We start from the raw sequence: 13249 nt of genomic DNA, 5'->3' as shown, positions 1-13249 counted from the left end.
TTACATTACTTTCATGTACTATATTTTGATGTTAAAAATATTGGAGTTTTGGAGTAAATTTACACTGATTTAAAATATAGCAGAAGATTCTGTAGATGCATTTACGAAATACAGTACTCTATTTTTTACACGTTCCGTAGATACATCTATGGAAGATTTACTGAACTACCATATTTTGATTTTTTCCAATGTTCACTATGTCTTTTAATGTTTCCGTTGATGTACCTACGAAAAAACCAAATTTAAAATCTTGCTTTTTTCAAATGTGTATCTAATGAAGCAAGGGGACATGATTGAAATTTCGCCTAATAACTAAAAGATTCAAGGGGTACATTGAGATAATTTTTTATTTTTTTACTATAACTCAAAATCAAAGAGTTAGACTTTTATATTCTTGTTTTTATTTTAAAGCTAAGACACCATCGTGAATGGTCGCCGATCACCACTCTAACTGCTATTATGATACCATTGACCGCCCATCCAACTAACATTAACCATCGACCTGGCTACCATCAACCACCACTTCTTGTCACTATCTTCTATCACCACTTTATTTTAAAATTCAAAATAAAAATTAATCAATAATTTTAAAAAAGAAAATACAATCAAATCAACTTATTATTTTTTAAAAATAGAATCAAATCAACTTTTATTTTTTCTTAAATGTTGGGTAGAACAGTGACGATTATGATAATTTTAGAAAAAAATATTTTTAATTTGTTAAGATATAAGAATTCTTTTGAGGAAATTATGATGTTCCCAAAGTATTTTTCGACGTCGTTCTGAAGCTCGATCGGTTTGTGGAATCAAAGACGCGCTACCAGTGTGCAGTGTCACAACATAGCGCGCGCACATGAATTACAAAACGACACCGTTCTAGATCCAACACTGTCTCCAAACCCTAATTCTTTCTCTTCACCATTCCAATAACCCAAGCTTCGCGTTTTGCACCATGTCCTCCGATGACATCAATCTCGGTCCTGATCAGAGAATCGAAAACGCCCTCACTTCTCCACTCGTCTTCCAGGACGACACTTTACGCTTCAACTGCGACGGTGCACCACCGCGGCAGGTCGGCGATCCGGTTCTTAAACCCCGGGAAGTTGGCGGTTTCATCGACGACAAAATGTTTACTGTAAATCGTGACCGCTTTTTCACCTCCCAGGGCGCCGAGTTCCGCCGTAACGTTTTTGCTGATCGCTCCGACCATAGGGATACTTCAGATGTACTGAACTGGAGCGGGGGAACTTCCACTAGCGACGATTCGGACGGAGAAGACGATGAAGATGACGATGAAGGCGAAGATGGCGGCGAAGGCGTCAGTATCGTTGACGGGAGCAACCGGAGTTCAAATGCAATTATTGACGTTAACAATAACAACGGTGGTGGTGTTGTAATTGGAAAATCCCAGCATCATTCCCCTTATGGTATGAACGAACGAAGCAGATTTTTTTTTGCCATTATTAGCTTTGAATAATATTCACATTCACAAGTTCCTGTTGAGTTTCAGAATGTAAACTTTACATTGTTAGTTGTTTCTTTTTGGTTATGTTTGAATTGTAGTTTCTGGTAGAGAGATGTTGGGAAAGGACGGTGAGATTGTACAGATGGTTCATAACCATGTGAGTAGTAGTGTTGGGGAAGATCATCAGCAAGAAAGATTAGGTAAAACTCAGAACTCTGCAACTGTTGCTGAAGCTGATTGTGAGGAGTATTATTCCCACTATCTTCAAGGTACGGAAGGGTCGCCTTCTGTACAGAAAGTTATGGTGGATGACAATGGTTGTGGGTTTAGTGGAAGAAAGAATGCTGTGTATTCAAGTGAGTCAGGGGAGTCATTGAGGGCAATTCTTTCAGATCCTGTTACGTAAGTCTCTCTCAGTTCATTAAGAAAAGGTTTTAGTGTGTAGTACTAGTAGGCTCTAGGTTTTATGTTATGATTGTTAAGCAATATGATTTGAATAATTTTTGCTTTTGATTGAATCAATTTTGCACTGTGATGGTCTGTAAAATTAAAGTTTTCAACTGAATGATATTGTGCGCCATATTTCCATTCTCATGCGCCTGTTCTTTGAAATCATAGATGTTACTTTCTTTGTAATCATCTCTCCCCTTCTCTTTACAAGAAAGTATTGCTTTTAAATTTGGAGTTATTATCCTGCATAAGCTTGTATAGTGATGGATAAAAAAAAGTTTGAATTCATATTATTTACAAAACCATGTACTTCCAACCTATTGAGATTATCTATTGGCATCAATTGATCCCTGATGTAAAAGTCTGTGTCAATCTTATTGTTAGGATTTCCTTAATTTTTTTATTCTCTTAATCAAATGCTTAAATCTGATGATGCAGAACATGAAAATCTAATTTGGTATTTTTACATCCATCTCCTTTGCAAGTATAGGGATCACATAAGTTTATTCTGTTGGTATCTTGTATGTTACCTATGTTTTTTTTGGGGGTATGTTTCTACTCTCTTGTGTTTCATCTTCAGACTTGTACTTTTTGTTTTTGATTCATCTTCTTAAAATACAGTGGAACTCTTATGGATGATGCAATGATATTACCTTGTGGACATTCTTTTGGCGGAGGTGGAGTACAGCATGTTATTAGAATGGTGGGTTCTAAGCCATCAAAATGCCATAATTTTCAGACTGTCCTTTTGTGTGACTAGTCTTCTGAAAAATGTTAATAACTATGGATCTGGTAATTTTCAGCCTCTTTCTCAAATATACGCCTCTATACAGTAGAATGGCAGGACTCTCAAAGCTATTAATGACATTTCGAACCAGTATTTGTCTCCAACAAATTCTAAATTTCCTTCTTTGAGAATATGGAAAACTATTGATTGTGTTAGGAGAAGATAGGAACTGAATTTTAATGAAGCATTGATCAAAAGTTCAAATGGAAGAATCTATAAAAGTCTATAAAACTTTATTAAAGGAGAATGGACATTGTATGTTAGATTGTTAATAGAGGCAAATAAGGCACTATTTTGGCAGAGCAGGGCATTGCTATGACTATGCTCCCTGGTGCATCGTATATAGGGTGGTGCAGCTAGAAACAGTTGTTTCGGGCATGTAGTATGCAGTGCGCTAGAGGATTTTTTCAAAAACCCAAAATACCTCAACAGATTTGTTGCTATGGCTATGTGGGGCTATAAATGTAGAATAACGCGTATAACATTTGAGGGGAAGTAAAATCCCAAAAATGATTGGATGGTAACTTGTACTTTCTCACTGTTTCTTACAGCTTTCCTCCCTCGCATACTCGCCCAACAATGGTTGAGCTTTGCATTGCAAGGTGCCTCCTGACCACGACAGGAGGAAGAGGGAGGAGAAAGGAGGGTAGAATCGCAAACAGTAGTAGTAGAAGAATGCTACACAGTAAAAATATGTACTAAAAACATAAAAGAGCAGCGGTATTGTTGAGTCTTGATATATGTTTTAGGGTGTTGCGATTTGCTGGTGCTGCTGTGACATATGTGTTCTTAGGTTGTATCAAGTATTAATGTAATGGTCTAACAGGTCGTTTTTTTGGTTGGGCATTTGCTGACATGAATATTGGGCTTCTTGTGAACTGATAATCCCTCTAGTTTTAACTGATTTGTATGTAGCTTTATTTCATACTTTTCTTGTTGTAAGAATCAAATTCAACTTATGATTCTCAAGGATTAGTAGATAATTTAAATTTTCCTTGGGAGTATCTCTGTATCCATCTATATTGTTCATGGACTAGAAATTTGAATGTATATGTTTTTCATTCACATCTGTATATGTTTGGGTTGTGGATTTGCCTGCAGATGCTGTAGAAAATTTCAGAGATTTACATACCGCTTTTATAAATTTACATTTAGACGTCACACGCAGTCAACTAGCTAGTAGCTAATATACAGCAGTGATGCATTGTTTTTTTCGTTTTTCAGAAAGCTTGTTGTACTTGCTCTCAACCCACACTGGAGGAATCAATATCTCCAAATCTTTGTAAGTCAATAACATATAGATTCAATTAATTTTTCTTAGATAAGATATGGTCTCAAACATATATTGGATACTCTTAGATAATTAAATAATGTAGTATAATACTTAGCAATATTTTGTTGGAATATTCTGATTTTTTTTCTCGCATTTCTTTCTGTCATGCTGCCTTCCTTTACAGCACTCCAAGCTGCTGTGCAGGCGTACCGTCGGGAAGAGGAATCACAATTTTACCGGTCATCCAAAAGAAGAAGAGAAAGATTTGATCAGGTGTATATCCCATTGCCCAAACATGTTTAAACCTTCATAGAGAAACTCAGACATATGAAAGGAAAATCAAGAACCACCTAGTTTGCTTTAGTTACTTACCTTGACTTCTTTCATTCTTTAACGATATATATTCATGACAGGGTGGTTTAGGAGAGTGTGCTGTTTTTGAACCACCAAGGAACAGAGGTGTTCAATTTCCATTTGCTGTGACAGACAGGGTTATCATAAAGGTAGTATTTAAAAACCCTCGAGAGTCGAGACTACTTCTAAAAGTTATTTACATTTTAAAAATTTACCCGAAGTAATTGAAGAGAAAATTGATCAGGGAAACAAAAGGACACCACAACGCTTTGTTGGAAGGGAAGCTATTGTAACAACACAATGCCTGAATGGGTGGTCTGTAACTAAACACCTTTTTCTCTCGTAGTCAATATCAAATCTTGATTTGCCATGTTTATTTTTATTATTAATAATTAATAATATATAGGAAATATTGTAACATGCCAATTTATTTATTGACTAATAAAATTGACCTGATAGATTTAATAGGTTGAGGATTTTGTATCCAAGATGTCTCTGAAATAATTTTTTTACAAAATGTCTAGAAATCCTAGCTCAACTTGCAAATACCTATATTGTTAAGTCGGACACCATCAACTGAGATCAAAGTTCAAACCCGGGACCCCAGTTGTGTGTGAGTTTTTAGTGGTTATACCACTTCGTCTTCAAACCCAAATAAAATTACAAAATGTTGCCCTGTATTGCTACAGTGCTTTTGGGAGTTGAGTTGCAGAAGTTGAAACTTTTGTTAAACTGTTATAGCTGGTTAGATGTACCTAGAAAAAAATAGTGGATGTTGATAAATAACTTTCTTTATTTCTTTTGAACTTATGGGCACATTTGCTTGGTTGAGACTTTGAAATAACTACATGTGTCATGTTATAAATCTAAGTGTGTTAAAAATAATATCTGCTATTGAGACATGGTAGGAATAGTTTGATGGTTTCTGTCATGCATATACTTCCACGCCATAATTTTGCTTTCAAAGAGCTACTTTAATCTTCTGCAGTTAATAAAAGACTTATTTATGTACAGGTATGTGGTGAAGACATTGGACAATGCAGAGAGTGTAAAATTGCAGTATCGTTCCCTTGCTAAGGTTTCTGATGATCCTTCAAAACTTGTCTCCAGCAATACGGGACCTAATTGGCTTCAGATCAGCCGCACACCATCATAAAACGTGGTTGATAATACTTCTGCAGAAATGTGTAAGCAATTTATGTTAAGCAACCATTTTACATAAAGAAGGTACTACTTTATGTTGAGCAATTTATTGTTAACACCTAATACAAAGTATCTTTGTAATTCTACAATTGTATTGTAAGAAAACTGTACTAGCAGAGTTTGTAAATATGTAAGCTTTGTATTTTATGAGTATAGTATCTTAGCTACCATTTTGTTCGGATACAGTAACAGATTTAATACTTAAATAGAAGCTATTGTGACTTAAATATTATTGTTACACAATAAATGATGTTATACTTAGTATGACATTCAGTGCCCGAATCTCCTCGCTAATCAGGAAGGGTACGATGCATTAGAAAAGCGAAGTTGCTTGGAAAATGGACGGGTCTGATTTGGTAAAAGGTTTATTATAGTAAAAAATGGTTTTCTCCATGTTGAGAATCAAGACAGACTTTTCAGGAGACTTTGTCAAAAATGTTCTAACCAAGGGGAAGATAAATACAGAAGCGACCTACTTTGGAAGTTCATGAGCTGAATCTATCTTGTCATCTCTCAAACTAGTCAAAATTTCATCTGCATCAGAACTAAAACAATAAGATGTGATCCAGTTCAACAAAATTATTAATGAGGATGAATCGCACATTTCCAACTGAATAGATGTTGGAAAATCTCCTCCTTTACACATATATCCCTATCAACCCTATTGATTGAACACATCCTTCAGTATTAATGGGCACAAGATGAGGGTCCAGGGTGGTGGGTTAAACCGCATTTCACTTTACTGTAAAACTCAATTACACAAACAACCAATTAAAACTCATCATTTACCGCATTAGATTATGTTTTAAAATTAATTAAAATTGTTAAAAAAATATTATGTTAAGCTATTTAGTCGATAACTATAATGTGCATGGGTATTTTATTGTAGATATTGAAGTTAAATTTGTCACACTTCACTTAATTATTTTTGGAATTGTTCATTAAACCTCATGCCTTATTTACACACTCCAAACGAAAGTCTAAAAATTCTTCTAGAATCTTGATTTTAACATTCAGCCGTACTAAATACACAAGTTCTCTTTAAAATACGTCAAAACAAGTGTTAAAAAAATTGAATTTTAGAATTCAGAATAGTAAGTTATAGAGATTAAATTTCAGACTAGTCCCAACACATGACACATATATCCAATCTCAAATCCCACAAACACATTTAAAAAAAACGGATTTCAATATTCTAAATGAAAAAAATCGGATTTCAATATTCTAAATGAAAAAAATCGGATTTCAATATTCTAAATGAAGATTGGAATCCAGACACTTCTATTTAAGTATTCGTGTTCAATCATTTCTATTTCCCTTATCTTTTTCTTTTCAGCAAAGTTAACAAAACAAAGTTTGTGAACATAGTTTTGTTCCAAAGTTTTAAAGTTTTCTTACAACTTCTAATCTATTGCATTCAAGTTTAGCATATCTCTTAAGTTCTACTCTATTAAATTTAGTTCAAGATCATCCATCTCTCACATTTGATAAGTTTTTTATTTTCTTGTTTATTTATTTGAGATGCATGCATGACCTAAATACATTATAGGAGTGATGCATTAGGTTAAATGCAATAGATATTGTCATTTTTATTTTGCCCTTAAACTTATTTAATTTGAAATTTTGAATCTTTGTTGCTTAGAGTTCGCATGCTTTATTTTCGTTTCATCTATTTTGGTTTCGTCCAGTCGGGATTTTAAAATTCGAACCTAGTTCGGATTTTAAAAAATCCAAAATTACTTGTTTTTTGTTTTTGGGTTCGGTTTGTAAATGCTTTATTTGATTATGACATGCTCTTTCTTGTCCGATTATAGGAAAATGTCTGACAATCAATAAAGAATGCGACAAGATAGAGTGACTCAACATGCTTCCGTTTGCAGGGAGAAAGCTAGTCCCTCGCGATCCGTTGTTGGAGAAACTTCATTTGATGCTGAAGCATCGTCTTCTCGAGTTTATCTGGGTTTGACATCGTCTTCCCGAATTCATGTGTCTCTGACTCATCATGAAGCCCATGCTTCCTCCATAGTTCTTGTTGTATTTGATGATGTCGTCTCAAAAAGTTTTTCATGAGGCCCCTCAGACCTTTCACTTCTACCTCTGTATGCAAACTATGGTGCTAGGCAAGTGTGGGATGAAGAGATAACATAAATCTTTAATTTCTCTTTTAAACACGAGTGTTCTGATAAATAAACTTTATGCCAGCGATGTATTTATTTTTTGCGGTACCATGATACGTTGAAATGTATTAATCATGATATGAAGGTTGCAAATTTACATCAACCCGATGAACCATGGCTTCAGGGTGTCTTGCAGCTATTTGGGCTAAAGAATTTATGTAAGACTTGATATGGTTATATTAACCATGGTTTATTATTTGTATTTGTGGAGCAATGACACACATATACCTCTTCATTTCATATTTCGATTGGTGAGATGACCGTCACACTTGATTGATGATGTCTCATGCCTCCTACATCTTACGATCACAAGAACATTATTAAATTACTCTAGAATCAGTAGAGTTGATGCATTGGAAATGAAGATGACATATTTAGGAGATGACTTGGGTAAATCTCAATATGAGATAAATAACACTAGATGATGTCATGCTAGATTTTCATTCCTTGTGAAGTTGTATGAAGACCACCTGACTACAGTTGTGGATGCCTTGGGTGATGATACACGTGATGCATATCATATAACATGTGCATTGAGGTCATGCTTCATGGTTTTGGACAAAACATGCATATTTATGGACAAAAATGTGACCTATGTCGATGTTGTCTACATTAAATACTTCATTGACTTGGAAAGGATTAATGAGCACAACTATAAGGCAAGTAGTTTTTGGTTTACCTCTTCTCTAAGATACCTTAAGCTAGTTTATGGAAGATGGGACAAATGACAACGGACAATTATTTATTTATGGTAATTTTTGCATTCTTACTATTCTGGACTGGCCCGACGGCTAGGCGTGGCCCAATATACTTTTGTGCCCAAAACGACCCAATATCCTTGGCCCAATCACCTAAGAACAATGGGAACACCATCCCTCCTCCCCCCGTTGAGGACATGCCTCCATATGTCCGAGGACAACACATCATTGCTACACTCGACCTGGCTTGCCCCTGCACCTACAACAAGGAAGTCACTCCGCTCCTCAGCCGAGGACAGACGATCCCTATTCGCTGGACATCTCTGTATACGAGAAATATTTCTCTTTCCGACCAACGCTAATTTCGTGCAGCCTTCTAGGATTCCTAAACACACTCCTAGAATCTTGTGTTTTGGGCCTAGATCCACGATCCAACCCAAAATGTGGACCAATGGCAAAGCGATGAGGGACAATATAAAAACCCTCTCGTTTGAGAGGGTCAAGTAACTCAATTTCAAATCCTTGAAACACTAAAACGTATATATGCTCCTACTTACTAGCTCACCAGAGTGCCTTGCAGGTACACCCTCTCCTCCTCCTCACCAACACCGTGCAAACGTCTCTGGTCCACATTCTGGTTCTGATCACCCTCCAGATCACTTACTAATATTAGTTACTTTATACTTATGTTACACTCTTACTAATATTTCATCTGAACCATTTTCAAGCATGAATCCACAAATATTTTCCACATCTCTCTGATTAGAAATATGTTGAAGACTATTATGAGGAATTACCACATTCCTACTTCATTATCCAACTCAAGGGGAATTCGGCGACCAAGCTATCCCAAAATTCTGTTGAAAACATAGTGCTTGATGATATCTATTTTACGTCGTACGGTGAGAACTGTGAGACACGACCATTGGAGGTGGTAGCTTTGTACTATGAATGACTAAACTATGGGTCTCGAGTTATGTATCTGCGCCTACCTGAGCGAGTCTGCGACAACTCGGCTATTTGCAAGGTATACCTAAAGACCCCGCACTTGCTGCTCGTGCCACTGTCCTCTACATATATGTTGATGGGATATTTGCGGAGTACTGTGAGCATCTCATTCCAGACGATGTTTGTCATGTCCTAACTCCTCGTCCATGGAGTATGGTATATGTTACATCCAATGATTTTATAGTGTCACATCCTTACTTGAGACCAGATATAGAAGAAGATTCCTTGAGGCTAGCTCATTGAAAGATCCTAGAAGAGAAGCAGGCAAGGATGGGCCATGTTGGGGATGTGTTGCCGATATATCAAAGTATTGTGGCTATCAGAAGAGATATCATAGCTAGGAGCGGGTTTTAGGAAGAAACTCTTGAGAGAGTCACTCTAGAGTCCTTTTTAACAGAGACATGAGATGTGTTTCAGAACAGAAGGCAAATGAGGAACATGGGCGTCATATATACACACTAGTATTCTTTTATTTTGTATTTTGATATTAACATTTTGAAATTTTGTAATATAGTTCGTTGTATTTTATGAACACCGGTGTATGGTTTACTAATATTTTTGTTTGAATATTTGATCTTATTATTAAATGAAAAATATATATAGTTTATTATAAAATTAATTTATAAATGACTTATACTATAAAATTTATTAAAAAAAATAATTTTCTTTTAACTTATTATTTGTGTGAAAAAATTGTCCAACAATTTGTCCGAATTTTAAAATTCAGACTCACCTCACTGTAAGAAAAAACAAACAATGTATAAGATTAATAAATTAAAATCCAGATTTTTTTTTTATTTACAAAAATGAGAGTGTTTATGGAGTACTTTGACGTATAATAAACACGTTTAAATTTTCAAATCCGAATGATACAAATGATATTTGGATTACTAATAAGGTGTGTGATCACTGCAAGGTAAAGTGAACACCACCCTTATAAAAATAAGAGGGGAATTTTGTCCATTGTTAGACAAAATTTATAATTCGTTTTTTTTTTTTTTTGTGTGTCTTTGTTTTTTCTCGGATGCAAACTCCCTATATCCATAGTGCACATGTGACCTAAGGAAAGCAAGATTCCACCCACACTTACAACACATTTAAAATTTGTTTAAACAATTTATTAGAAATCCATTTATAAGCATAAATAAAGTGGTGGCAATTCCTTTCAAGAGATGGATGCAATATGTGAGATGGGGCCATGGGGATGGGATGGGAGAAGCACCATCTAGTTAGAAAGATACATTTTCATTGGATAACTATGTAAACTTGGGTTTGACATAGTTGGTTCATATCCTTTAACTCATATTTTTGAGGATTCTTTCCTGGACCCGCCCCCACAAAAAATATTAAATTTCAAACATTTTTTTTATCTGAAATTACACGGTTCTATGTAAGTTTTATTTGAGAAAATATTTTGATGAAGGATAGTTGACAAATTACTTTAAATATTTGATAAATTAGCAGTAACATTTGCTGATAAATGCAAAATTGCATAAATGAATGCTCTTAATTAATAAAAGGTTAAATATATATTTTTTCTTTTAAATATTTTAAATTTTGTTTTTAGTTTTTCCAAAATTTTCTTTTAAGAAATTGTCTCATTAAAATTTTTTATCTGAATAATTGATCTCTAATGTCAAATGCCATTAACGGTTGTTTATGTGACAACATAGGTGAATTAAATCTTTGATTTTTTTTTCTGAGTTGGATTTCATTAACTTATGTGGCATTTCTAATCTTGATAAAAAGCCCTTACGTTATGTTTGAGAGTTTGGATGGAAAGGGAGGGGAGAGATTCAAAAAAATAGAAGGATTGAATGGAAAGAATTGAATGATTTTGGTTGGGAGGGTTTTAGAGAATTTGCTTTTATTCATAACACCAAAAACCTTTAATATAGGAGAACTCAAAATTTATATTGAATGAGGATTTTGGAGGGCTTACATAATTTTTTAAAATATCTTTTATGTTGTTATAGTATTCGAAATATTAAAAATATAGTAATACACTCTTTTATCATTCTATACAAAATCATTTTTTCAAAAAATATCAAATATTTTTCTATATTTTTTAAAAATTCATTTTCGGAAACCTTCCCCTTCCCTCCAAACTCCCAAACATAGCCTTAGTGTTTCAAAATCCCTAATTCACGTTCGTGTGGTCCTTGTGTCCCCTCTCTCCAAAACACTCATCGTGAAGCTGTGTTGTTGTGGTCCTAATATTGACGGAGCTTGAGTTGCATGTGGTGGTCCCAAGAAAGAAAAGGTAAGCCCCACTTGCTAATGTTTATTCCTTTTCAGTATTGATAGTGAAAACGATTTTTCTTGTCTTGTTTTATTGAGTGAAGAAATCTATGGTTTTTGTTTTGACTTTGATGGTAATGTTTGATGTACCCTTGTTTTTTCTTGAAATGTGTAGGATATGAGATTATTTAAGGCTGTTTCATATACCAAAGGCTCTTTTGTAAAGGATGTAGGGTTAACATATGAAGGGGTACATTTATGCTATAAGTGGGCAAGACTGTGGTTATTGGTCATACTTTGAAGCCTGTGACTTAATTAAGGGGATGGATTCTTCGTTTAAAATCGAAGATGTTAAGAAGTGGTTGAAGGCTTAAAAGGAATGTCTTGAAAATGATCTTAAACCCTTTGTTAATGATGATGATGCAACAAAGTTAGCTCCATGTGCCGAGGAGACTAAGTATGATGTTGAGATATATACAGAGGTAAGATTATCAGGTGGTGAGAAGACTTATATGAAGAGGTTAATATAGAAAGAAAAAGGCCATGTTAGTGTTGAGGATAGTGAATCATTTGAAGAATCTTTGAATGGTATACACTTTGAAGATAATGAAGATGAGAGAATACACAATTTTGATGAAGTCATAGGTGAAGGACTAAAGAATGGAGTGGATAATGGTGCTGGTATAAGTCATGTGCATAAGGGTGCTAGAACTAGTCAAGTGGATGATGGTGTTGACACAGGTTAAGGGAATAATGGTGATGGCACATGTTAAGGGATTCATAAAGGTTTAAATATTGCTGAGATGGAAAGTGAACATGTAATTGATGACGATTACTTGACTGGTGAGCTTGACAATAGGGATGAGGATGATAGTGCTGATGAGAGGCCATCAATGATAAGATTTAATGAAGATTAAAAACTTTGAAAATAATTCTTATTCAAGGTGGGAATGAAATTTGCATCTCTGAAGCAATTTAAGAAAGGTGTACTTGAAAACAACGTGTTGAATGGTATGGAGATGAGGTTTGCCAAAAATGATAGGAAAAGGTGTGGGGTTATTTGTAAGGATAAACAACAATGTGACTACACAGTCCTATGCAGTAGGGTGTTGAGAACAACATCTTTTAGGATCCAAACTCTATCAGAAGCACAAATATGGAAGAAAGATCTTCAACAAGAATGTTTATGCTGAATGGGTCTCTAGAGTTATTGTTGACAAATTAAAGAACAATTCAGGTATGAAATTGAATGAAGTTGTAGTTGATGTAAGACTTAGGTTTGCAACAGAAATCGCTGGGTGTGGGGATTTTAAAGCAAGGCAGCCAGCTAGAAATATTATTGAAGGAGACTCAACCAAGCAATACAGTATGCTTTGGTCATATGGAGCTGAATTGAGGAGGGCGTCAAAAGGAAACACATTTAAATTGAACATTTCTAGCACACCATCCATATTTGAAAGGTACTACATGTGCTTTAATGGTACTAAGAAAGCATTCCAGGTTTGATGCAGACCATTCATAGGGTTAGATGAATGTCATCTAAAAAACATGGTGGAATCTTGTTAATTGTTGTTAGTAGGGATGTCAATGACC

General features: G+C 34.9%; 1 protein-coding gene across 1 annotated transcript; it reads left to right on the top strand.

The window, feature by feature from the left end:
* The first annotated feature begins 741 nt into the window (after positions 1 to 741).
* Positions 742 to 5685, top strand: LOC131626314 (U-box domain-containing protein 62-like). Its single transcript, XM_058897147.1, has 8 exons — positions 742 to 1427; positions 1564 to 1867; positions 2537 to 2618; positions 3927 to 3984; positions 4160 to 4248; positions 4389 to 4478; positions 4574 to 4644; positions 5344 to 5685. Exons 1-8 carry the CDS (start codon positions 953 to 955, stop codon positions 5483 to 5485), a joined length of 1311 nt encoding a protein of 436 aa, XP_058753130.1. The 5' UTR covers positions 742 to 952; the 3' UTR covers positions 5486 to 5685.
* The last annotated feature ends 7564 nt before the right edge of the window (positions 5686 to 13249 follow it).

Source organism: Vicia villosa, unplaced genomic scaffold (genome assembly GCF_029867415.1).
Source record: "Vicia villosa cultivar HV-30 ecotype Madison, WI unplaced genomic scaffold, Vvil1.0 ctg.000282F_1_1, whole genome shotgun sequence".
Classification (NCBI taxonomy): domain Eukaryota; kingdom Viridiplantae; phylum Streptophyta; class Magnoliopsida; order Fabales; family Fabaceae; genus Vicia; species Vicia villosa.
The sequence above is the reverse complement of the archived record's forward strand: the minus strand, read 5'-3'. Positions and strand labels throughout refer to the sequence as shown.